The sequence below is a fragment of the Somniosus microcephalus genome, chromosome 21 (assembly GCF_052327205.1).
Source record: "Somniosus microcephalus isolate GS21.2 chromosome 21, FLI_Smic_1.0, whole genome shotgun sequence".
Lineage (NCBI taxonomy): Eukaryota > Metazoa > Chordata > Chondrichthyes > Squaliformes > Somniosidae > Somniosus > Somniosus microcephalus.
The window spans coordinates 55,989,682-56,017,449 of record NC_141007.1 but is presented as its reverse complement, the minus strand read 5'-3'; the positions used below and the strand labels follow the sequence as shown (position 1 = coordinate 56,017,449).

The following is a 27,768-nucleotide window of genomic DNA, read 5'->3' as shown; positions in this document are numbered from 1 at the left end:
CGTGTTTATACTGTTTGTGACTCAGATGAGTCAGCACTGCTCTGCTACTGTTTCAGGAACCAGTTTAATTCAGTTAGCTAATTAACTAACTACAGCAGCTCTCCAGCAGGAGAGCTTGCTTGTTTGTCTCTGCTTAAGCCTGAAGAAACTTAAAAATTTAAAGTTTATATTTTAACTTAAACAATTGATCTTACTTAAGAGCTACTAGCAATTAACACTAGATTTTAACACTAGATTACCTACCAGAGGGATCTGAGATGCTGAATCCCAAAAATGTAATGAGGGCGTAGATTTAAAAATATGTATATCATCAGGATTATTTTTTTGTGCTTATCACAATGAGGAATATCAGTACTTGGAATATTGAATACTTTGCCACTTTGTGTGTCCAGTATCATCTTCAAGCACTTCCAGTTCAACAACTTGCATTTATATATAGCGCCTTTAATGTAGGAAAACAAACTAAACAATAAGGAGACACCATGGATGAATAAAGCCATAAGGGAACAATTGAGGGTAAGGAAAGAGGCATACATTAAGTACACAGATAGCAGGGGAGTGCATGATAATAGAGAATACGAAAAGATTAGGAGAGAAGTCAAAAAAACAATTAGGGAGGCAAAGAGGAACTATGAAATTAAATTATCAAGGAACATAAAACAAAATAGTAAAATATTTTATAGGCACATCGCTAAAAAAAAGGAAGTTTGGGATGGGAATAGGGCCATTAAGGGATAGTCAGGATAATACCACAGGTAAGGACAGAGAGATGGCAGAAATATTAAATAATTATTTTGCTTCAGTATTTAGCAGGGAGATAGAACAGGTGGACATGACATTGGATGATGAGATTAGTAATGCGATAAGTACATTTAAAATAAAAAAGGGGGATATATTAAATAAATTAATCAAACTCAAAGAGGATAAAACCCCTGGTCCGGATGGATTGCATCCACGCATTTTAAAAGAATCTAGGGAAGAGATAGCAGAGGCATTACTACGCATATTTAATAATTCGGTAGGAAAAGGTAAAGTGCCAGAGGACTGGCGGAGAGCTAACATAATACCGATATTTAAGAAGGGAGATAGAACATGTCCAGGAATTATAGACCAGTCAGCTTAACATCGGTGGTAGGGAAAATAATGGAATCCCTACTAAAGGAGAAAATAGAAGAACATCTAGAAACCAAAAATATAATAATGAATAGTCAACATGGATTTCAAAAGGGAAAGTTTTGCTTGACCAACCTTATTGAATTTTTTGAAGAGGTAACAGAGAGAGTAGACAATGGTACTGCAGTAGATGTAATTTATCTGAATTTTCAAAAGGCCTTCGATAAGGTACCCCATAATAGACTGATGACCAAGGTCAGAGAATGCGGAGTCAGGGGACAAGTAGCAGAATGGATTGCTGGCTGGCTTCAGGACAGAAAGCAGAGAGTGGGAGTAAAGGGTAGCGATTCACAGTGGCAGAAGGTGGGTAGTGGTGTTCCACAAGGATCAGTGCTGGGATCACTGCTGTTCACTTAACGATTTAGACTTAGGAATCAAAAACACAATTTCTAAATTTGCGGATGACACCAAATTGGGGAGAATAGTCAATACTGAGGAGGACTGCAACAAGTTATAGGAGGACATTAATAAACTTGCAGAATTGGCATAAAATTGGCAAATGAAGTTCAACACAGATAAATGTGAGGTATTACATTTTGGTAGGAGGGTGCGAGTCTAGGTGGGGTAGAGGAACAAAGGGATCTAGGAGTACAAATACGCAAATCACTAAAAGTTGCGACACAGGTTAGCAAGACCATTAAAAAAAGCAAACCAAGCACTAGGGTTTATTTCGAGAGGGATAGAATTGAAAAGTAGGGAAGTTATGCTAAACCTGTATCGAACCTTGGTTAGACCACACTTAAAGTACTGCGTACAGTTCTGGCCGCCATATTATAAAAAGGATATAGAAGTACTGGAGAGGGCGCAGCGAAGATTTACAAGGATGATACCAGAAATGCGAGGTTATACATATCGGGAAAGGATGAACAGACTGGGTCTAATTTCTCTTGAAAACAGATGGCTGAGGGGTGACCTAATAGAGGTCTTTAAAATTATGAAAAATGTTGATAGATTGGATACAGAGAGAATGTTTCCACTTGTGGGGAAGAACATAACTAGAGGCCATCAATATAAGATAGCCACCAAGAAATCCAATAGGGAATTCAGAAGAAACTTCTTTACCCAAAGAGCAGTGAGAATGTGAAACTCTCTACCACAGGGAGTAATTGAAGTGAATAGTATAGATACATTTAAGAGGGGGCTGGACAAGCATATGAGGGAAAAGGGAATAGTGGGTTATGCTGATAGATTTAGTTGAGGAAAGACAGGAGGAGGCTCGTGTGGAGCATAAACACCAGCATGGACCGGTTGGACCTCAGGCCTGTTTCTGTGCCGTATATCCTATGTAATCCCAACACGCTTCACAGCAGCGTGATCAGACAAAAAAGCGATATTAGGAGGGGTAACTAAAAGCTTGGTCAAAGAAGTAAGTTTTTTAAGGACAGTTTTAAAGGAGGAGAGTGAAGCGGAGAGATTTAGGAAAGGAATTCCAGAGCTTGGGGCCTAGACAGCTGAAGGCACGGTGCCAGTGGTAGGGAAAGGGAGTGGGGGATGCGTAAGAGGCCAGAGTTGGAAGAACATAGAGTTCTTGGGGGTGGTGGTTGTAGGACTGGAGAAGGCAACCTCGACAGATTTGCAACGGCCTTCAGGACACTGAAAAGATTAACTAAGGGGGGAAGGAACAGCCCCAGAGTGGCCCGCACTCCCCCCAACATTGACAACTTACCAGGAGAAAATCTGCCTGGTCAGGAGGTGAACGAGCCACACAGTTCAAACCAGACACTAACCCCGGGGAACCACAGCCACACGATACAACTGACAAACCCCAGCATAACTACCAGGGAGGAAGCCACACATAGTCCCCCTACCATTCCCAGCTCACCAAGAGAAGAGCAGCATAGCCAGGAAGTGAGTGAGCCTTCCAGGGCCGACCAGCCTAGCCAGGAAGTGAGTGAGCCTTCCAGGGCCGACCAGACACATACCCCGGGATCACACAGCCAGATACAACCAAAAGATAAATTTAATCAATTAGAGATAGAGATGGTTAAACTTAGAGAGGAGTTCCTCAAAATGAGTGACGAACAAAAGCAGGAGAGGGAGAGACACAAGAGAGAGCTGAATCTACTTGAGAACCAGGTGAATCTACTTAGGAATCAGGTGAAAGAGCTGCAGGAAAAAGAAGAGAGCCATAGAGGAGAGATAACACCATTAGACCAGCAACCAGAGGCTAGAGATAAGACAAGACAGAGCCGGACGGAACGGCTGCACTCCCACACGGAACAAAAGCAACAGACACACAATACAAGGGGTGCCACACAGACCGACCAGCATACCACCACCGTGGAACCACAAGCGAGCCGCTCACAAGAGATACGCACACACCAGACACCCCAGCCCAGCACACACACTATGAGTCCAAGCGAAAGCCACCAGACAGTAAACACAAACAAGGCTGACGTCGTAATACTCATAGACTCAAATGGGAAATTTCTATGGGAGAAAAAGCTATTCCCTAGAAGTAAAGTAGAAAAGATCTGGTGCCCAACAACAAACAGAGCCATGGGATGGCTGACCAAAGCCAGATTAGGCTCCCCCCAACACATAATAATACACACGGGCACAAATGACCTAAAGGCCCAACAGAAAGAGGTAGCAACATCGCTCAGAGCAATGATTAGGAAGGCAAGCAGTACATTTCCAAACACTAGAATCACTGTTTCCACAATATTGCCGAGAACAGACTTCAACAACAACACAATTCATGAGATAAATGCCAGCATAGCAAGAGACTGCGAATCAAACCACAACCCACCCTCGATGAGGAATGTCTTTACGACCACGTCCACATCCAAAGGCAAAGAATATTGATCTTTGCTAAAGCCCTGAAGGACGTCGCTTTTAACCGGGTCCATACCCAGACTCCAAAAGGACCCCCCCCGACCACCAGAGATCAGCGGGGTACATATCAGGAACACTACAAAGACCACCAACACACCAACCGAGACCAGAGAGGATCCCCATGCAAAACAACAATATCAGACCTGCACCACTCCTGTCCCACAGGGGAATAGGACCGCTCCCAGCCAGACAGAGGGAGAGATGCACAGGACGTACGCAATACCTCAGACAGAAACAATCCATTAAGAGACAATAAGCAGATGTGCAGCAGCATCTACTTCCGCCTTATGGATCAAGGACTAATTAATAGAAAGAACTGTAACCAAATTGTATTAACTTTTATAGACAACTGAAGTGATCTTTTTTTTTCCCACACTTAGACACGACAAACACGTACCACTCTTTAACCTATCATAGTAAAAGATCAAACTTAACATGAAATCCTTATATATTTCGACCTGGAATATCCAAGGTCTACGCTCTTCAGTGCGAGAAGTGAAGAGTAGGACCCCAGAGTTCATAGATGAAACTAAAGACCTAGATATTATCATTTTACAGGAAACTTGGTATAAAGGAAAAGGACACACTGGCTGTCCCCAAGGGTACACTGAGCTGGTGGTCCCCTCCAATAAATTACCAAGTGTAACCCAAGGCAGAGACTCCGGAGGCATACTGATCTGGTTTAAAACAGAACTTAAGAATTACATCAAATTTATAAAAAAGGGCGAAAACCATATGTGGCTCAAACTTGAGAGGGAGATTATCTCAAACACCCAAGATGTTTACATTTGCGCACTTTATATCCCCCCAATCGATTCCCCGTACTTTAAAGAGGACACCTTCTCCAACATGGAGGGGGAAATTATCCAATACCAGGCCGAGGGGAACGTGTTGATCTGTGGGGACCTCAATTCAAGAACGGGCGAAGAACCAGACTTCACCAATAATCAGGGAAACAATTACGTTTTCGGGAATAACCACTTTGACATCCCTTCCCTTCCATACAGGCATAACTGCGACAAGCAGTCAAATACCAACGGAAAACAGCTACTACAGCTCTGTCGAAACCTGGGTCTGTACATTGTCAATGGTAGGTTCATAGGAGACCTCCTAGGAAGATCGACCTATTGCTCACCTCTTGGCTGCAGCACAGTAGACTATATGATTACAGACTTAGACCCATCCTCTTTCAGAGCATTCACAGTCAAACCACAAACAACACTGTCAGATCACAGTCAAATTACTATGTTCCTCAAAAAGACAGAAACAAACAACATAGAAACACAACCCAGTAAACTGTACAACACCAAAAAATCGTACAGATGGGCCAAAAACGACACGGAAAAATACCAGAAAACAATTAGCAATGCATCAACTCAAGCTCTCTTAGACACCTTTCTGGATAACATATACACTCACAATAAAGAAGGCGTAAACCGGGCAGTTATTAAACTAAACAATATTTTTGATAATTTGGCAACAAATGCAAACTTGAAAGCTCGCAAGAACAAACCCAAAACAAAAAACTATGAAAAATGGTTTGACCGAGATTGCCATAACATGAGGAAAAAACTTAGAAAAATATCAAACCAAAAACACAGACATCCAGAAAACGAGGAATTACGCCTTACTTATTGTCAGACACTAACACAATACAGAAACACACTCAGAACCAAAAAAGAGCAATATATTAAGAATACACTCAGCTCCATGGAGGAATCCATTGATTCCAATTGTTTCTGGGAAAACTTGAAAACACTACACAAAAAACAACACGACGATTTGGCCATTCAAAATGGGGACACATGGGTAAACCACTTTGAAAAATTATACCAGAAAAACACACTAAGACCAGAGCAACACCAAATATGCAAAAAACTAGAAAAGCTAGAAATGGCCATAAAAGATAACCAAAACCCGCTAGACGCCATAATAACAGAAAAAGAACTTCTTGAAAAACTCAAGGACCTGCGACCAGGAAAAGCCTGCGGGACAGACGGCATACTAAACGAGATGATTAAACACACAGACAACAAAATGAAACTGGCTATCCTAAAACTCTTCAACTTGGTTCTGAGTGTCGGTTATTTCCCTGATATCTGGAACAAAGGACTCATAACGCCCATATACAAAAGTGGGGACAAAATCGACCCAAACAACTATCGAGGCATCTGTGTAAACAGTAACCTGGGGAAGGTATTCTGTAGCATCATAAACAAAAGACTTATAAACTTCCTTGAGGAGCACAATGTCTTGAGTAAAAACCAAATTGGATTCCTGCCAAACTATAGAACATCCAATCATATCTTCACCCTACAGACCCTAATTGACAAACACGTTCACCATAACAAAAGCAAAATCTACGCATGCTTTGTAGATTTCCAGAAGGCTTTCGACTCCATCTGGCATGACGGTTTATTCCTGAAACTTATCGAAAGCGGGGTAGGAGGGAAAACATATGATGTAATTAAATCAATGTATACAAACAACAAATGTGCAGTTAAAATTGGAGACAAACAAACAAAATACTTCCCACAGGGGCGGGGGGTGACGCAGGGCTCGCCAATCTCACCGACACTCTTTAATATTTACATAAATGGATTGGCAAAACTACTTGAACAATCTACAGCACCCGGCCTCACCCTATATGAATCCAAGGTTAAATTCCTCCTCTATGCAGACGACCTGGTTCTGCTGTCACCAACTAAAGAGGGCCTACAGCAGAACCTGGACCTGCTGGAGTCGTACTGCCAGACTTGGGCCCTGACAATAAATCCCCAAAAAACCAAAGTCCTTGTGTTCCAGCAAAGATCCAAACATCAGGGACCCAAAATAAATTTCACAGTAGGAACAACCAAAATTGAACAAACCACTAACTACACATACTTGGGCTTAAAAATCAGTTCTACGGGAAACTTCAAACTGGCTGTGAATGAACTGAAAGAGAAAGCAAGAAGGGCTTTCTATGCCATCAAAAAATCAATCCAAATAGAAATCCCAATTAGCATTTGGCTCAAAATTTTCAAATCAGTAATTGAACCAATTGCACTCTATGGCAGTGAGGTATGGGGACCACTAACTCAACAAGAATTCGCAAAATGGGACAAACACCCAATTGAGATCCTACATGCAGAATTCTGTAAAAGTATCCTCCGGACTCAAAGGAAAACAGTAAACCATGCATGCAGGGCGGAACTAGGCCAATATCCATTAATAATCACTATCCAAAAAAGAGCCACCAAATTTTGGAATCACCTACAAATGAGCAACCCCCAATGCTATCACTACGACGCCCTGAAATGCCAAGAGCTGACCATAAAGAAGAATACCCTCAGTCAACTAGTCCTGGGACTCAGTGAAGTAACTACTAACAATACTAACAATAACCAGCCCCAGGACAGTGACAGGGTAACACAAAGAATTCGACCCAACACAATCGTCGCTAAGCAAAAGGAAAAATATCTGACATATTGGGCAGAAACAACAAAAACCCAAAGCAAACTCAATTGCTACTTGGCCCTAAACAGACAATACAACATAGCTGATTACCTGACCATGGTAAAGGATAACAAACTGAGAAGAACCTTGACAAGGTACAGACTTAGCGAACATAGCCTAGCGATCGAAAAAGGCAGACACAGGCAGACCAGGCTGCCAAGAGAAGACAGGATATGCTCTCACTGCAGTCGGGGAGTAGTGGAGACAGAGATGCACTTCCTCACAGCCTGTGGAAAATATCAGGACATCAGGGAGAATTTCTACCAAAAATTCTCACAAATATGCCCTGAATTCAGAAATCTGAATGACAACCAAAAACTCCCATTCCTACTGGGAGAGGAGAGAAGCTGTGTAACACTGGCGGCACACTATGTTACAGCTTGCCATGAACAGAGGGACAACCAGTAAACTAAGAAAAGAATATATATAAACAATGCGAATGTATATTTATACACTCAGGGATATACCTGTTTATACACTGTATGAATAGAACTGCGTTTATGTGCTCAACCATAAATGTATTTTGATGCTTTGGCAACATAAGATGTAACTTATCATGCCAATAAAGCGATTTGAATTGTGAATTGTGATATAGGGAGGGGCAAGGCCATGTAGGATTTGAATATGAGATTGAGAGTTTTAATTTTGACCGGGAGCCAATGTAGGTCAGTAAGCACAGGGGTAATGGTGTGGGTTAGGATACAGGCAGCAGAATAGTGGATGTAGGTCAGTAAGCACAGGGGTAATGGTGTGGGTTAGGATACAGGCAGCAGAATAGTGGAGGAGCTCAAGTTTATGGAGGATGGCCAGGAGAGTCTGGATGTAACAAACATTAATGAAATTTTTGCAGCAGATGGGCTGAGGCAAGGGCGGAGAAGGGTGATGTTACGGTGGTAGAATAAAGTAGGCAGTCTTTGTGATGGAGCGGATATGAGATCGGAAGCTCAGCTCGGTCAAATAGGACACTATGGTTGTAAAAAATCTGGTCGAGGTTGCAAACATGAAAGCATGAAACAGTGGCCAGGGAGGAGAATGGAATTAATGACGAGGGAACGGAGTTTGTGGTGGGAGCCAAAGACAATGGCTTTGGTCTTCCCAATGTTTAATTGGAGGAAATTGTGGCTCATCCAGGATTGGATGTTGGACAAGCAGGCTGACAAGTAGATGCAGTGGAGAGGTCGAGAGCAGTTGTAGTGAGGTAGAGCTAGGTGTCATCAGCGTACATGTGGAACCTGATGTCACATCTTCGGATGATGTCACTGAGGGGCAGCATGCAGATGAGAAATAGAAGGGGGCCAAGGATAGATCCCTGGGAGACTCCAGAGGTAATGGTGCAGGGGTGGGAAGAGACACCTACCGTAGTCAGAGAGTCTCCTGCAATGGATAGGAAGGAGTGGAACCAGACAAGCGCAGTCCAACTCAGCTAAATAACAGAGGAGAGGCGATGGAGGAGGGTGGTGATGATGAAGGAGGGTGGCATGGTCAAAAGCGCCAGTGGCTGCAGAGAGGTTGAGGAGGGAGATCGGCTGCTAGTGGAGAAAAGAAGCCGGGGGTTATCTTCATACTCCAAGATGATCCTAGAGTCGTCAACAGTTTGGGCAGATGAGACCAGAGTCCGATAGTATTTGATGTGATCCAGCCAGATCTGGTGATGAATAACTAAACAGGTTGTGTGCTAAATACGTTCATGTCTGCACCCCTATGACTATAGAAAGTGAAGGTGGAGGCAGTACCAGCAGGAACGACCAGGGTGGGAGAGAGTAATGGTTTTACTGGGGACAAGGGCTTCAAATATGGAGGTGAGTGAGTGATTGAGCAGATCATCAGCAGAAATATTGTGGCGAATGGTAGGCCAAAAGCTAGGCAGTTGGGAGTTTGAAAGTGCCATTGTAAGTGATGGGGGAGAGTTTTTCCCAGGAACGGGTTGAAAAGCATTAGAGAGGTGCGAATGGTGAGGGATACAAGGAAGTGATCAGAGATGGCCTTATCTATTCATGAGATAATGGGAACAGAGAGATCCCGTGAGATGGCAAAGTTGAGGGGGTGGTCATGAATATGGGTGGGAGAGTTTATATGGAGCATGCGGTTAAGGGTGGACAAGGGCAGTGAACTCAGAGGAGAGAGGGAAAGGTGAGTTGAGATGGAGTTTGAGGATGAGTTGCTCAGTGCAAAGGCTGAGGGAGAAAAGGAGTGGATATCTCAGTGAGAAACTCACGGTGGGGCTTCGGTGGCAATAGCAACAAGGATTTTAAAGGAGAGATGAGGGGGTGGAACAAGGTGAAAAGCTCAAAGGAGGAGAAGGTACCAGACGAGTAGGGGGACAAACCAAGGTGATTTGGGCGGGGTAGGTAAAAGGTATAGGTGAAAGGTATAGCCGGGCAAGGTGTCATCACCTGTGAGCCAGGTTTCTGTCAAAGCCGTGACATCAGTTCAATCATCCACAATGTCATGGATGGCAAGGGCCTTGTTCGCAAGTGAATGGACATTCTGGAGGGAGATTTGGAGAGGAGTGGTAATTGTTGATCTGCTGGCAGAGTCCAAGGGATCAGAGATGGGAGCGGTGAGTGGGACAAGAAGGTGGTTGGTAAGATTAGCCTCCAGTGGGTACACTGCGGTGGAGGTGGGGGGGGGGAAGGTTGATGAGAGAGGAGGATGGGGCAGTTGGAGTTGCTCATCATAAGGAAGCAGCAAAGAGTGCCTTCATGGGCTCTTCAGAGTATGCCAAGAGAGGCACAGAGGTAAGCTGTGGGTTTATCCAAGAGGGTGTCAAGCCTGGGCTGGCGGCAGAAGAGTAAGAAGGTAGAGGAATAGTGAAGGATTGGTGTAGGGATTTGGTGGGATAAACTACCCGAGAAGGGAGGCACGACTGGGCAACAGGAACGGGAGGAGACAAGAGATAAGGGCCCAAGAGAGGTAATGACAAGAAGGAGAATTAAGTAATGGGCTCTGGTATGGGTCGGCAGCCAAGATGTGCGCCGAATAGAGACATGAGGAGATTGGTCAAAATGGGGGCTGGGTACAAAATAAAAACTCATTTTACATAGCTGACAGACTGATAAAACTTACACCCTTATCAGTTTTTGCTTGATTCATACCCAGGCCCCATAGATAATTAAACAATGTCTTTACCCAGTGCACCGTTCAGCCCATGGCTTTTTTTAAAAAAAGTTAAGCATTTTCCATAGCAGTAATTTTTAAAGAGATACTAATGGCAGCACTTATCCTTTTACATGGAAAAAGTTATATAGTATTAAACAAATAGTACTTTTGTAGCAACAAGTTGGCTTGTACTATTCTATTTCCATTGTTAGGTTAGAAAAGAGATGTCCAATCTCACAGTGAGGTGCAGCTGTTGGCAGATCGTTGTTTCCTGCTGGTTTCACTATTTGAGGAAGTAGTTCTCTGGTATTTTGTACTTTTTTGGTTGTTTACAAGTTCATGACTTACTCTTGTGTGAAGAGAGTAAAAATGGGATAAAAAAATACTACAAACGTAGTCCTACATTACGCTCAGGGTGTGAGTTACTTTGCCCTAAAGTGCACTGCAGTCTGAAACCATATTTAATGTAATTTTAATGCAGTGACAGCTGGGGAAAGCTTAAACAATTGTTGGCAACACTTGTACTAGCTAGACTCTAGTAGTTGCTGAATAGCTAAAGTATTAACTGACTTGGTTGAGTAAACAATCAACAGTGTCTGTAAATGTTTCAATGGATCTTGTTAATCTCCAGTATTTAGGTATTGTGTGTATAGATTGCAAAACAGTCCATTTAAGTGAAAAATCTAGCAAAGCCAGCTTCTAGAGAATGGTGAATTCTGCTCTAATTTCCCTTTTTTGGGGTGCTGCTCAAGGAGGAACGGCAGTGGTGCCCACGTGTTGTCAGACATGTGTAACAAAATCAGTGGCTGTGCTGTCTTTCTCGCCATTGCAAAAGCCAGGTGGCATGCTGGCAGGCAAGATGAAAAACAGGTCATTTGTGGACTGGATAGCTGAAGCATTCCATAAGAGCAGGCAAATTGGTTACACTATTACAGATCTGTGCAGGTTTTCTCCAGCCATTGGAAAAAAGAAAAGGGAATACGCAAAATCGTCACAAACTGTGACTTTAAACTAAGTTCTTATGTAAATGGAGGTATCTGAAAATTGTTCTTTTTAAACAATTCACAAGTAAAAGCTTTGAAAGAGGCAAGTCTCATTCAATCCAGTTTGTCTTATCTGACACATTTTCTTCTCTTCTCTACAGGCACGGAGTCTTTTGTACCAATTTCGCCTCTTGCCCAGAATCCCCTGCAGTCTGCATGACCTATGTAAGCTGTGTGGCACTGGAATGTGGGACAGTGGATACATCCCAGCTGTGGAGTGTTCATTAAATCACCTGGATTTTGATGGCTGCCCATATGGAGGGACCTCTGCTACCCCATCTCCAAGATCAGCACATGAAGGCAAAAGAGGGCCAAAAGATGTTTTCACTTTCCTGAGATAGTCTTTCTAACTAATCATATGTTGTGCTGAAAACTCCAGTCAATTACTAAGAATTGTTTTGGAGGTAGTTTACTTGATAGGGGCTGAACCTGATTACTTAGTAACTATATATTTTTTAGTAACTGTGAGCTAGTATTGATACTTCTCCTATAACAGGACTGTTTTGGGCATCCCGGGAATTGATACCATTTTTCTGAACCTGGGTTACTTGAGTTGAAGTGGAAAAGGTTCACGAGGAGAGAGCTGATGGTGACCCGAGCACTTTAACCTATAGAAATACATATCGATATCTTGGGGATCCCCTCAAGTACCCCGAACATAGTGTTTGATTTGAATGATTAGGGAAGGGAAAGTCAATTCCCATATGTCTGGAGTATTTGCGATGTGTTGCAAAAAATGCAGTTGACTCTTAGGGAGCTGCTGTGAAAGTAAAAATATGCAGTTTATTAGGCAATTCCCATTCAGTGAAACACTTTAGTGCCAATTTAAATGTGTTTTTAAAATTGCTGGCACCCAACAAGCTACAGTATTGCCTATAAATATCACTTAACCACATCCGTATCAACAAACGGTTCTACCTGAAAATGTATTCCCTATAGCACAAAAATAGCTAAATGCATTGTCTTTTCACACAGTGCTGTTACCGACTTGTATACAGTCGGCTGATCCTCTGTCAAGCTGTGGGCTTGTGACAGTTGTGGGAATTCAGATTTTTCTTACAAAGGTAAAGTTTTAATTGGGTCACCTTTGGGGAAAAACTGAAACAGTCCATTTATCAGATTGCCCCTGCTACACAAAAACTTTAAGTACAGGGGTCCAAGAAAATGACCTATATAAAGTGATGATAAATTGCCACACCCTGATTTAACTGTATTTAATTGTAGAGTCAGAAAGCACCTTTTGAAATCTGTCAGTATTTCTGTTGTTGCACCACTGGACACTACTTTTTGTTTTATGAAAGCAACTTAAGGTGTCGGCCTTCCTCTTGAAAAGTGTAGTTCCTGCTGTTGAAAATACTACTAAGATATTCAAAAGTAAGTATTAGTTTTGCATGTACACTCTTGCCTTTCAACTAGGTTGTCAGTGAAAGGATACCCATATCTTCAACTTGGCAAACCTGCTCCCATAACCTTTATGTAATATCTTAAAGGTTTTTATTTTTTTTTAATCTGTTTATGGGATGTGGGCGTCACTGGCAAGGCCAGCATTTATTGCCCATCCCTAATTGCCCTTGAGAAGTTGGTGGTGAGCCACCTTCTTGAACCACTGCAGTCCGTGGGATGAAGATACTTCCACAGTGCTGTTAGGTAGGGAGTTCCAGGATTTTGACCCAGCAACAATGAAGGATCGGCGATATACTTCTAATTCAGGATGGTGTGTGACTTGGAGGGGAACCTGGAGGTGGTGGTGTTCCCATGTGCCTGCTGCTCATGTCCTTCTATGTGGAAGAGGTCACGGGTTTGGGAGGTGCTGCCAAAGAAGCCTTGGCGAGTTGCTGCAGTGCATCTTGTAGTTGGTACACACTGCAGCCACGGTACGCCGGTGGTGTAGGGAGTGAATGTTTAATGTGGTAGATGAGGTGCCAATCAAGCGGGCTGCTTTGTTCTGGATGTTGTCGAGCTTTTTGAGTGTTGTTGGAGCTGCACTCATCCAGGCAAGTGGAGAGTATTCCATCACACTCCTGACTTGTGCCTTGGTGGAAAGGCTTTGGGGAATCAGGAGGTGAGACACTCGCCGCAGAATACCTAGCCTCTGACCTGCTCTTGTTCCCTTTCAGTTGTTTAGTATTTAATGATTTTACCAATCATTTTGATCTTTAAGCAGCTTCACCTCTGCCTTTGGTTAATCTGATATGAACTTGTGGTCCCAATGACATTGTGGCATCTTCAGTCAAGCTCAAACCCTTCTCAATGAATAGTAGGGGATATCTTGCAACGAATCAGATTTCAGCATTCAAATGTTTTGGCTGACTACAAATATCTCCGATGAATTTTCTTGTGATAATGAAAACCATTGGCGGCAGCTGTCTTACAGCCAGTGTTTTATAACAAAAACAATGATTGTACAACTGAATAGTAAATGCCAGGAGTAATTTCTGTATAAACTTACTACTTGCCTTTGAAAGCACAATTTCTTCAAGTCTCTATGCTTTCAGTAGCATAATTTTTTTGAAATACCTCCCCTGTCACTATTTTCTATGGCTAAATCATATTGCCCTACCTAATATACAAAAGAGAAACTTCAGATAATAATCATGGTATGTCCAGTTACCCATATGTCCCTGTTGGATCAATTCCCTTAAAAATCATCTGAGTGTTTTAAAATGGGGGAGGAAAATCTGAAACTTCATGAGATTCTTAGCACTATGGACTATTGCTGGTATTTACCTTTACACCCCAGTAATTATTTTTAAAATTGTTTGTGAAATCTTGAAAGCTTTGGAAAATGCCTGACGATTTTTGGGCAAAAATTTCAATTGACTGTTGTATTTTTTTTTTAATTTTAAGATGGTTGAGAATATGGAAGAGATAGCAAACTAATCCTATATGGCACAATTAAGAAGTGTAGGTGCAGATATCTTGATATCGTGGAAGTCTCACAAATGTGCCTATTATCTGAGCCCTGCAGTTTCAATATATTTGTGCCCACAGAGCAACATTGGAATATGTTGTGAGTGATGTTGGCATTTTAACCCTCTGGCTACACCCTAGATGTCACAAACCATTGCAACAGTGCAGCACAGATTACTCCCTTATTCTCACTGGACTTTGGAAAATTTCAGAGTTACATGTTTGATCTTCATGAGATTCACACATTCCAAGTAACGCATGTTGTCTCAAAAATACAAGTCCTTTCAAATTCTCCAGGGTTTTATATTTTTGGTGTTTCAGAGGTAGCCTAGGTACTTCAGTGTTAAAGTGTACTTGTGGTAGAGGAGTGGTTCAAAAAATATAGGTGGCTAATGGAAAAACTAAAGATGGAAATTGGCCATAGTAAATATTTTGAAGTGAATAACATGGTGATTTTATCCCACCTGCTTTAATTTGGATACAACAGTCACATTGTTGTTTGTGTTACAAATCAGATGTTGCTCCTTGTTTCCAAATTGACCTCTAAAATTGAAGGTATTCATTCTTTTAAACTTTGGTCTAGTATCTTTTGACAAGCTGACAGCAATGTGCTGCTGGTGCTTTAATAAATATGACAGTGGATTATTTCAAATATAGCAAGCATTTCACTCTTTCCATATGCTTATTTGCTACAGCACAAACTCTGGTTTCTTCAGTAATCATGTTTTGAAATTTGCTTTTCTTTATTGTTGATCCCATTTGAATAACTTGCTATTCTATTGCATCTCTTCATTTTCATTGGACTTTCAGAAGGCTTTCGATAAGGTCCCGCATAAGAGATTAGCGTGTAAAGTTAAGGCACATGGGATTGGGGGCAAGGTACTGACTTGGATAAAGGAAAAAGGGTTTCGACCCGAAACGTCAACTCTAATTTCTCTCCACGGATGTTGCCTGGCCTGCTGAGTTTTTCCAGCATTTTCTGTTGTTATTTTGGATAAAGGACTGGTTGGCAGACAGGAAGCAAAGAGTTGGAATAAACGGCTCTTTTTCTGAGTGGCAGGCAGTGACTAGTGGGGTACCGCAGGGATCGATCCTAGGACCCCAGCTATTCACAATATATATAAATGATCTAGACGAGGGAACTAGATGTAATATCTCCAAGTTTGCAGACGACACAAAGCTGGGTGGGCGTGTGTGCTGTGAGGAGGATGCCGAGAAACTCCAGTATGATTTGGACAGGTTGGGTGATTGGGCAGAAGCATGGCAGATGCAGTATAATGTGGATAAATGCAAGGTTATCCACTTTGGTGGCAAAAACAAGAAGGCAGATTATTATCTGAACGGCAATAGATTGGGAGAAGGGGAAGTGCAACGAGACCTAGGTGTCCTTGTGCACCAGTTGCTGAAGGTAAGCATGCAGGTGCAGCAGGCGGCTAAGAAGGCAAATGGTATGTTGGCCTTCGTAGCGAGAGGGTTCGAGTACAAGAACAAGGATGTCTTGCTGCAGTTGTACAGGGCCTTGGTGAGACCATACCTTGAGTATTGTGTGCAGTTTTGGTCGCCTTATCTGACGAAGGATGTCCTTGCCATGGAGGGAGTGCAGCGAAGATTCACCAGACTGATACCTGGGATGGCAGGAATGACGTATGAGGAGAGATTGGGTCGATTGGGCTTATACTCGCTGGAGTTTAGAAGAATGAGAGGGGATCTCATTGAAACTTATAAAATTCTAACAGGACTGGACAGACTGGATGCAAGAAGGATGTTCCCGATGGCCGGGGAGTCCAGAACCAGGGGTCACAGTCTAAGGATAAGGGGTAAGCCATTTAGGACAGAGATGAGGAGGAATTTCTTCACCCAGAGAGTGGTGAACCTGTGGAATTCTCTACCACAGAAGGCAGTGGAGGCCAATTCATTAAATATATTCAAGAAGGAGTTGGATATATTTCTTAAGGCTAAAGGGATCAAGGGATATGGGGAGAAGGCAGGGACAGGGTACTGAATTTGGATGATCAGCCATGATCTCATTGAATGGTGGAGCAGGCTCGAGGGGCCGAATGGCCGACTCCTGCTCCTATCTTCTATGTTTCTATGTTGTACTTCAGTGATAGATCACAGAACTGTAAAATTTATATTGATTGTTTTTTCCTTTTTTAAGCAATGTACAGACTGGTATTTGTACAGAGTTGGAGGCCAATATAAATATAGGTTTAGGCCAGTAAAAGGACTTAACATTAAAGGTGAATTTTGTTCTTTTATAGTTAAAAACAATTTCATTATTGTCTAGCAGAGATACTGGAACACCTTCAAACTGTGTATTTGTATTGTACGTCAAAGTGTTTTACTGTTACAGTGGAAGTCTGACCTTACCTATCTAGCTGTGAATCAAAATCAGTTATAAACTTGTCACATTAGGGTTGCAGCTAACAAATCGAGAATTACTGCGCATAACAGTAACCTTAGCGAAGAGGGGACTGGCTGATTGCCTGTGTCAGAACGTTGCCCTTTCATGCCTGAAATCTAGGTTGATAGATGTGATGGTGGTCTGGGAGGGAGGTCTGGAATGCACTGCCAGAAAGGGTGGTGGAGGCAGACTCAATCACCGCTTTCAAAAGGGAGTTGGATAAGTATCTGAAGGAAAGAAATTTGCAGGGCTACGGGGAAAGGGCGGGGGAGTGGGACTAGCTGAAGTGCTCTTGCAGAGAGCCGGCACTGGTTTGACGGGCCGAATGGCTGCCTTCCGTGCTGTAACCATTCTATGATTCTATGACTGGGTAATATTCACTCCAGAAAGATGGGCTCCTTTATCTGATGATACCTGGCTGATGCAGTGTAACGGACCAATGCCCTCAACTAGAGATTGGTTCATAGCCAGGTTAGAAAGACTCTCTGTCTCTTGTGGCACACTGACTTGTCATCACTGGGTTTGAAACCAGAGAACTTTGAGTAAAGGTTTCTCTTTTAAGGTCCCCGGTTGAAATTTGTAATGAGTTTCTTTTTTAAATGGCATGTGTGTATCATATCTATGAAAATAAAAATAGACATTGGTGGTGAAAACTAAAAGGCAAAGGGAAAAAATCTTAATGTATGGGTATTTATGTAAAATTATTCTGATTTCAAAACATTTAATCTTGCAAAAATCAGCTTTTAAAGTGATACATCTAACAAGCTAAGACCATTATTTATGGTCCTGCTTTAGGTGCTGTATCTGATCTGCAAATTGCAGTCATTTTGTGGTACTTTACATTTTTTGATCATTAAGAACCTGCCTGGCAATTTGAACATCTTGAAATGATAACGACTTTCCTGCCCTTGTAGTTTGTGCAAGCAGCTAATGTTAAATTATATACAGAATTACCACTTTAAATACTGTGGATACAATTTCAGTCAATATGCATTCAACATGTGTCGAAATGATGAACCAAGCATCATGTCCATTCTTTTAATTTTTTTATTAACATGGAGTTCATATTGGAACTAATAACCTTCCAGTACTATACAATAAACCCTCTAGAATTCTGTATTTGGAAGTCATACAAAAATGCATGTTGTAGTGAGGGGAGTGTTGTGGAGAGTGTGTTTTTATAGGACCCACTAATGAGGGAACTGTAAATGATGTCTGTTTCTATTAATAGTCATTCTGATTTTCCAGAAAGGAATGTTCAGTGAACCCCACCCAGCACTAACTTCATGCTGGGGACTACTCCCTTGAGTCCCTGGAATCCTCGGGCTCCTGTCCAAATTTCTGCTCCTGCCCGCCGGTCTTGACATCAATCCCGCCGGGAAGGAGGCAGTGCTACAGTATGAGGCCCGGGAGTTAAAATTGCCCGGGCCTCCCGCTGAACTCCATGGGGGTTTCCCTCCCACCCGCCCAAACATACCCCCTCTCGAGTTAATGTCGACAGTTAATGTCTGTATATAAAACCCCTTTACATAGTGATTTTAAAAATATGTTTCGGATTTCTTTTTAAGACAGTGTGAAAAATTGCAGCTTGCCGGATTTGAGTACTGTATTTGTTGAACACTTAAAAATCGCACTGCAGTATTTATCTTGTTCTTAAATGCCACTTATTTAACGATCTGGTTATATAAGTCTTTAAGCCAGAGTGTCCATTCTACTCAGGAATTCCTACTTTAGGATTACATCCTTTTTGTAGAAAGTCTAAATGTGCTGTCTAACAGTATCTGATACAAGTTAACCTTTAGATTGCTGTATAATTTGTAAAAATATTTGAAATCATGCCGTATGTGGTGATCTAAAGGTTAAATAAAATCCAAAATGCGTTCTGTCAAATGGGAATAATGTGTGTGTTTTCTACCTTGCTCCTGTTGCCTTGGTGGTATTGCAAGGGCACTTATTTGGGTCATTGTGTAAATTTTAGTGTCTATGCTACACTGGCAACAAATGAGAAATAAATAAATATGTTTTTGTAAAAACTGTAAGTTTAATTCTGTTAATGAGCTGGATGCTGTATTAAAACATTTGTAGAATTTGGAATTAAATCTGATTTGGGCAGGATGAAGGTGTTCTTTGTCAGAAGGGTGTTAAGTGAAATGAGTAGTCTCAATTCAATTCCTAATGAGCATGAGTCCACAGCACAAGACTGTCTTCGATACCAATTGGGCACTGTGCTCAGAGAAGGTAATGAAGTACATGGCATTGCTAGGTGTTACTATTACTCACACTGTCTACATTTACAGTTACCGACTTCAGTTTAGCAGCATTGCTTGAAGTATTCCAAGAAACTATTGCTGTAGTGCCAGAGAGAGAAGTCAGGGTTTGAAATTGGGCTGCTTGACTTGTGCTTTCCCCCTCCCCCAACACGTGATTTTGCTAACACTGCATTAGTATTATCAGATGCAAGTGCCAGCTCAGGATTGGTTTCTATAGGGTGTTGCCAGGGTGCCACATTACATCTGTACAAACACTATCAAGGGGCAGGAATCTATTTCTGTTTTATGTGAGGGGATGGAAAAGCCAAAGAATAAAAATTTGGGGGGAGGGGAAGTTTCTAGGTGTTGTGTCCATGGATCTTACACAAGTGTACTGTGAAACAGTACTGTACATTTCATTTACAAGCGATATTTTTTTTTCAGATCACTTTTTTCGCATAAATACAAGAAGTTTTGTATTGCAGCAAGTCAGTGGCATTATGTCCCAGTCCTTTTAAAAAGCTGAATATTTTGCCCAGTGAAATGCCCCATGGGATACCATTGTCATCTCATCGCGGCTACAAAACGTTTTTTTTTAAAGACTGCTTTTAACATAAATTGTACCCTGAGCACATTTAATTAGAAGCTAATTGTATTTAAAAGTATCTGTTGCTGTTGTAAAATGGGTAGTAGTATAGGTGTTGAGAATGACCCATTTTTACAACAGGGAGAATTGTTTTGTCCTAAAGACAGAAAACCTAAAGCTAATCCTGCCTGCTGGCTTGATGTATTTCACTGAGGTTTAATGAGAAATTGTTACTTTGCCTTTTTTAAGGGGAAAAAGTAAATCGTGTTACATTGTGGAGATGCACATTTAGGCAAGAAGACATAAATTTGATTTTGATATGCCACCACTTTAGAAATGGGGCATACTCTGTATTTGTTTGCTTGAAAGAAGAAAGAGAATGATCATTGTGGTCAACAGACTGTATGCCCGTCAAATGCAAAAGGAAGCTGGTGGTTTTAGCAAATGGATACTGAAGCTTAAAGGAAGCATGGCTCTTGATTCACATCAACCTGTAGAGAGCTGTGACCCAGTGCTAATTAAGCAGAGAAGATTTTCTTTCATGTCCTAGTGCCTGTTTCTCAAACTCCTTTTTAATTAAAACATGACAAAAGATTCATTTATCTAAACTTGCTTACAGTAAATATCCCTGTGGGCCAAAAAGTAACATTTTTGAAGTGATTGCTTTATTTAAAATAACTTTTAGTCACATCAACTGTTTTTATATAAAAATCCAAATAATTGACACATCCAAGCCACTATATTTAAATAAATTGAATTCTACTGTTGTTACTATTCCCCCTACACGTGCCTGTTTTTAAACTAGTGCGCTGTGGTAATTCCATGAGAGAGCACTGTAAAGGTAGCTGTTCTGAAGTATCTACTTTGTGTCCCACATACCTTTTTATAACTTCGCATTTATGGAAAAAGATGTTATCAGCATGTTTTCTGATAGTTTACCTATAATGATGGATGGTTCTGTTATGATTATTTATCATGGAAATAATAAGTCCCAAAATGTGCTGGTATTGCACATTTGAATTGCAAAATAATGGTATCAACATTTTCCCAGTATATTTTCTATTGTACTTTAGTACTTCAATCAATTGCATAGATTGATGTCACTACAGCCTTAGAATTTTTTGAAGAACTCATTCTTGTAAAGCTGGTTACAACTATTTAACATTGTCGCTATTTCTGGGTTTATTGGATCATGTCTTGATGGTTCTGCTGTTGAACTTGATGCTCGCTCAGGTATAGTTTGCTTACACATTCTCAATTCATAAACATTAATTGTAAATTTGATGTCCTAAATGATAGCATTTTTCCTACTTGTAGTGCATCAGAAATGTGGCGAAGATCAGCATTTTTTAAAAGTGTAGTTGTAGTTTTATGTTGGAACTATGGTCTCTGCAGAACATGTTGAACACAATTTTGACCATTCTCATTAATAAGAATTTTTGAAACACACACTTTTTTAGTTGGTGCTAAAACAGAAAAATCAATGAGTACAGTACAATATCAATGAGTGAACCATCAATCCAGACTCTCAATTCATTTGGTTCATCACCTTTTTTAAAGCAATGTTTTGTCTGTGTATACGTAAGTGCATGCAGTTCAGTTTTACCAATATAGGTTAATAGTTATTACAAAGTACTGGTATCAATAAAAATAAATAAAAATCAACTCCACAAAGCAGCTGATAGAAAGCACAATATTTGAGGAAGATCTAAGTCTTGATCGCTGACTTAATCATTTAGATTCAGTCCAGGATCACATATTGTGTTTAAGCAGTTTTGACCTAATTCCTTAAAGTGTGCTGAATTAGCATGTAATCTAGTAATTAATGAGAAAAAATTGGATAGACTGGGGTTATTTTCTTTGGAACAGAGAAGACTGAGGGGAGACTTAATTGAGGTGTATAAAATTATGAGGGGCCTAGACAGAGTGGATAGGAAGCACCTATTTCCCTTAGCAGAGGTCAAAAACTTAAAGTCATTGGTCGGAGGTTGAGAGGGGAGTTGAGGAGAAATGTTTTCACCCAGAGGGTGGTTGGGGTCTGGAACGCACTGCCTGAAAGGGTGGTAGGGTCAGAAACCCTCATCACATTTAAAAAGTATTTGGATATGCACTTGAAGTGCCGTAACTTACAAGGCTACGGACCAAGAGCTGGAAAGTGGGATTAGGCTGGAGAGCACTTTTTCAACTGGCACAGACATGATGGGCCGAATGGCCTCCTTCTGTGCCATAAATTTCTATGATTTTTCTTTATATGAGTAATGTGCCTGGGAGGCCCAATATTAAAGTAGTAAAGAGTGGAATCATAAAACTGACACTACAGCTGGTGCTTTTCTGAGGCTGAGATCCATAGTCAGAGCCAGATAAGGGGAGCAGTTCTGTAAGGTCATGTGTTTTATGTGTTCGTAAGACGCTGAGATGAGACGATGACAAAGACCAACTTCAACTCAAACAAGCTGGTTTATTCGGTTATCAAGCAACAATATTATACAGTCAAAGGGTTTATGCTTACGGCTGTGGAGTACACTTTATAACATGGGTTGATCAGACCTTTGTTCTGAGCGAACTGGAGTGACTATTTGTAGCTAGTTCTCAGCACTGAGCAGTTAGCTACTCTGCATTGATACCTTTTCGCTCTTCTGCCTCTCTCCCAACTTATCCTCCTTTTACACATCTGCGGTAGCTCGAGTTGTTACCAAATAAGGCAATGTTCTTCTGCTCCTCCCGAGAGTCTATTGTTAGCATATAAGGAGTTGTTTTTCTCCACTTCTGCTCACGTGTCTATCCTCTTGGTTAAGGGTTTTGCTTTTGTGAACTGCCAGTTCAGCAGTTCTCCTGTTTTAGTTGTAACATTGCTTATTATCGTGTTCTTGCAGTTTATTATCGTGATGAATTTTGGTTCTTACAATTCTGCACCCAGCATGTACTGTACCAGATTTAGGAATGTGGGGAAACTGGCACAGGGTGTATACCGGGAAAGTGTTCTATTTTCAGAAATGTCATCCTTAATTTTGAGGAAAACCACACACTATTCTTAGTGAAACGTATAGTGAGTCTGTTGTTAAGCAAGTTATATGGAGAAGATGCAGATTTAAAGAAAAGTGCAATACAGTATTTAAAGTTTTAATGTACTTTATCTTATCTGACCAGCCTAATAAAACCAATGAAGGATCTGTTGGCCTTTGTGAACTGACCAATTTTATACACAAAAGTATAGTATGCCTTTCAAGTATTTATGTGCACTAAAACCTCTTGAACATTGGTTGTGCTGAAGTTTGCACTTTCATTGCATAAGCTTGTTTGTTGAAACAAGGAATGTCATCTGCATTATTTGTAAATTTGCATTAATGTTCCTTTTGATACTGGAAAGCACAATTGTGAAACAAATTTTTATCAAGGTTGCTGCTCTTTGACCTATATTTGAAAGCTGACAAATAATTCATGCATATTCATTTCTGTTGTATACCCTAGTTTGGAATTCTGTAATATAGAATATTTGCATTTGTTGAATCTGAGATAAGGTTTGCCAAAGGTTTTTCCATTATTCATATTTTATGCATCTGTAGCTTTTACTAAAGGTAAAACCTGATCTAAACAATGAAGACAAAAGCAAAATACTGCGGATGCTGGAAATCTGAAATAAAAATAGAAAATGCTGGAAATACTCAGCAGGTCAGGCAGCATCTGTGGAGAGAGAAACAAGAGTTAACGTTTCAGGTCAATGACCTTTCATCAGAACGGAAAACCGTCTTTTTCGACCTGAAACATTAACTCTTTCTCTCGGCACAGATTCTGCCTGACCTACTGAGTATTTCCAGCATTTTCTGTTTTTATTTCTAACGAATGAAGACTTTGTTTACATTTAAAAGTGGTTTTGTTTACAATTGAAAAATGAATACTATAGATCCTCCTTGCCCTCACTATACTGGGCCAAACTGTGATCTTCTCCATGTTACTAAGTGATACTCATTGATTCACTGATGAGGAGCCTGTCTGTCTGTGGTGGAGGGAGGGGAGCAAGGAGCTCAGAAACTTGGCAATTTTTCCTATGCTTCCAATCCTTTCAACCCCTTGGTCCCAATGGAGTAACAAGGCTCTTGATTTCAAAGTAAAGGCATATCTTTCCTATTATTAGATATGCAAGTATCCTTGATTATACAATAACTAATTTCAGTTATTATTTGGTACACTTTGATCATTTTAAATTAGGACATTAATTTTAACATTTGCATTATACATTTTGAAAAATTAAATTTATGTGATGGCCAGCAATAAGATTCTGGTTTTAGATGCATCTTTTAACAATGTCAGGTGGTTTGATCTCTAGAGGGACTAAAGCTACATAAATTTTGGGTACTTAATTGTAAGAAAAGGTATAGAAACACCTGCTTCAATCACCATTAAAGTGCAGAATTACCTGTTCAATCTCAGGCTTTTTTTCTTCCAAAGAATAATGTGAATCTTAAATTGTTTGATTTGGGAAATAAAGTGATGGGAAATTCTACTGTCTTGGTGAGCTTTTTCTTGGTGTGGTTTGCTCTATTTATACAGCATTTAAAGTGCATTAAAATACTCTTCATGGGGCAGCCCTATGAAAAATTGTCTTTATTCTATTTACAAAGGTTAATGCAGACGAGGGAAGCTATTCAACCTGTCTAGCTCATCCTTCCACAGAAACCTAGGATATCTTTTCCTCAATCCTGAACTTGCCTTTCACCAATGGCCCCTTGTCCTGCAGTCGAAGTTTACTGCAGTAAGGAATCCCTGAAGCAAGTACCACATTGAGGTTATTTTGTGAGTTGCTACCTAAGACTGGTGTTACTTTGCCTGCATATTATCTCATTGGTACTTTGGAGGTTCAGTCAGGGCTTTTGCTGCTGGTTTTACTCAGCTATGCTCAAATTACTGCTTTGCAGTGTGGACATGGATTTACCAATGGGAATACCTCTATTCTTATACCCTGAAGAGGAGGAGGATATAGGAGAGGCTAGATATGAGGCTCGGAGTCGGGCTTCACAGAAGACATCGCTTGCCTACACACTAATACCCACTGAGCAGGGTCTACAGAAGGTCTTACTTAAATTTTTCTGAATGTCAGAAGGCTGCACTCCCCCCTGGAGGTTATTGAGGAAAATATGCCAACTGCTAGCTAAAGTCCTGCAACCCACTTCCACTAGAAGAACAGCATTGTCTATACCAGTCAAGGTCACACAACTGCCTTGAATTTTTTTGTTTTTGGATCCTTCCAGGCAGTCTCTAGTGACCTTTGCCAATTCATATCCTTCCCAATGGAAGCAAACAAATAGATAGAGTGTACATATCTAGTTCTACAGACTGATAGGTTTCCCACAGCTACAAGCAACAACTGGCAGAATGCATGTGGCACTTGAACCCCACATGACAACGTCCTCAATCTTATGAAGAGAAAAGGTTTTCATTCTATTGATGTCCAGCTAATGTGCAGTACCAATCACCTTTGCATGCATGTTATCTCGTTAGTACTTTGGAGATTCAGTCAGGACTTTTGCCGCTCGTGGGTATCAGCTTTGGCTTCGTGGTAGCACTCTTGCCTCTGGACGATCAGCATTCTCCCCTGCAGTCAGGGGTATGGCTCCAGCAAAGCTTCCACAAACAGAGGGGGACAACAAATAAAAAGAGGCCCAGACCAATACAAGAAGTGTCATGGAGGACACTATAGGAGTTCTTAAATCCTGTTTTAGGTGCCTGGATAAATCTGGTGGAGCCCTGCAATACAGCCCAGTGAGCATATCAAGAATTATTGTAGATACTGTGCTCTGCGTAATATTGCAATGAAGAAAGGCTTGCTGCTTCTGGAAGCTGAAGGTGATGATGATGATGACAAAAAGGGTGGAAAGAGACCTCCCGACAGCATGAGGGTGCACAGGAAGGAGAGGATAGCCAGCAGTCAGAGAAAGGACACAATTGATGGTGCTTTCAATAAATAAAGATTTACACACCAAATAAACTCAGTTTACACCTGATTACTCCCCTAGCTTCACAAAGTCCCTCACTGTTAGAGACTTCTGTCAAATTCCTTCATAGGACAGAAGTCTCTATTTCCTGTGACATCATCCCACCCCCAGCCAAAAGCTGACGGCATACATAGAAACAAACTCAGAACTTTATGTGCATAAGCTATGCTTACTTTTTGGAATTCCAAATTCTTCAAAAAGTGCCAGAATTTGGTGTTGTGCACAGGCTCAGAGGACATATTGGTTAGTGTCAGTACAGACCAAATCGTCCCAACCAGGTCTTGGAATCCCTGTGAAAGTGTCCTGTTCAAAGCATCTATGGCATCACTGTAGGCTGGCACTCGAGAAGCCAATTTCCTAAGAAGCTGTTCATGGTGCCTTGATGCTGCAGAAATCTTCTGGGCTGTCACAGTCTCAGGGTGTTAGCAGGTTTGCAGAAAACTTCTCGTGATGTGTTGCAGAGGTGAATAGTGGACACCTCCCATTTGTCCATCATCTCAGCTATATACATGGAAACTCATTACTGACTGCACATGATATTGCCATAATCATTTTAGTTTTTCATTTTCAAAATTTATACTCAGGATGTGGATGCTGGAAAGGCCGGCATTTATTGCCCATGTCTAGTTGCCCTGAGAAGGTGATGGGGGCTGCCGCCTTGAACTTCTGGTAGCAATTTGATGCAACGGAGTGGTTTGCTAGGCCAGTTCAGAGGGAAGTTATGAGTCAATCACGTTGGTGTGGGACTGGAGTCACATATAGGCCAGACGGGTAAAAACGGCAGGCTTCCTTCCTTAAAGGACATTAGTGAACCAGTTGGGTTTTTACAACAATCCGACAGATTCATGGTCATTTTTATTGATGTCAGCTTTTTTTTTATTTGCAGATTTTTTAAAACTGAATTCAATTTCTCTGAATTTTTAGTCCAGGCCTCTAGGTTACTAGTCCAGTAACACACCCATTACGCTGTCGTACCCTGTTTTAAAGACTGGGCCACTGAAATCTGGATCCTTAGACTGCTGAGCCAAGGGTGGTCGTTTCTCCAGTTCCCATGATACCCAGATGCTGAAAGAGAAAGAGTACAAGAGGTAAGGATGTGAATAAAGGCTGTTTGAGCAGTGGAAGATGTCTATTGGCAAGAGTGCCTCCACTCACCTTAGCTACCCTTGTGATATTGATTGTGAAAGTTAATCTTTGTACATATTTTTAGTTGCAGATAACCGTACATTTAATCCTTTAATGAGCGCCAGACCAGTAACTAGTTAACAGAGGGAAAATACTATATTATGTAATCAATGTACTTTATTTCAGTTCTTGTCATTTCAAATCAAAGGTATGATTGAGAGGATGCAGCATACACATGCCCAAACATGATGTGCAATGGAATGGTATTTTACAACCACAATCACCTATGGACTGAGTTTCCATCAAAGGAAGGTAAATTAAGATGAAGTCAAACCTATGGGTGTAATGGATAAAAGTATCCTAATTAGATGTAAATCTGGTCACAGTATTGACTGTAATGATTTTACATGAAATATCTCAGCATGTGATTATGGCACAAAAGTGTCTTTAATTTTTACATTCTTACCACGTTAACAAAAAATTGGGCGAATTCTTGTTTTTCCCCATAATTAACAACCCCTTATGAAATTGCTGGGATTTCTCAGAATGCAATTTCACTTCTTTAATAAATTGGAGGTCTCAGAAGCCACAAGAATGGCTTGTGTGGAACATTGGTGCAATAAGAGGTGCTCTTCTGAGATTGTGGTAGGGGTGATTCTTTGGTAGAGCCGAAGCTTGATGCTCTCAAGGGACTTGAATCCACAATCTTCTGACTCAGTTGCTAATTATTTATTATTGCCAAGGGTTACAGGTGCATTTTGTAACATGGATGTTAAGTCTCATACAATGTTGATCAATTGTAATAGTTCAGTCCATCACTTTTTCAATTCTGGTATTTTTATGTACCAGTTAA

The 27,768-nt window shown here is 41.0% G+C and overlaps 1 protein-coding gene across 2 annotated transcripts in view; it reads left to right on the top strand.

The window, feature by feature from the left end:
• tbc1d16 (TBC1 domain family, member 16) overlaps nt 1-24,299 on the top strand; it is a 141,996-nt gene extending 117,697 nt beyond the window's left edge. For both annotated transcript variants that reach the window (XM_085963681.1, XM_085963683.1), the window contains one exon: nt 11,753-24,299. In XM_085963681.1, coding sequence (XP_085819807.1) covers nt 11,753-11,992 — 240 coding nt within the window. In that variant the 3' untranslated portion in view covers nt 11,993-24,299. The remainder of the gene's footprint in view (nt 1-11,752) is intronic.
• The last annotated feature ends 3,469 nt before the right edge of the window (nt 24,300-27,768 follow it).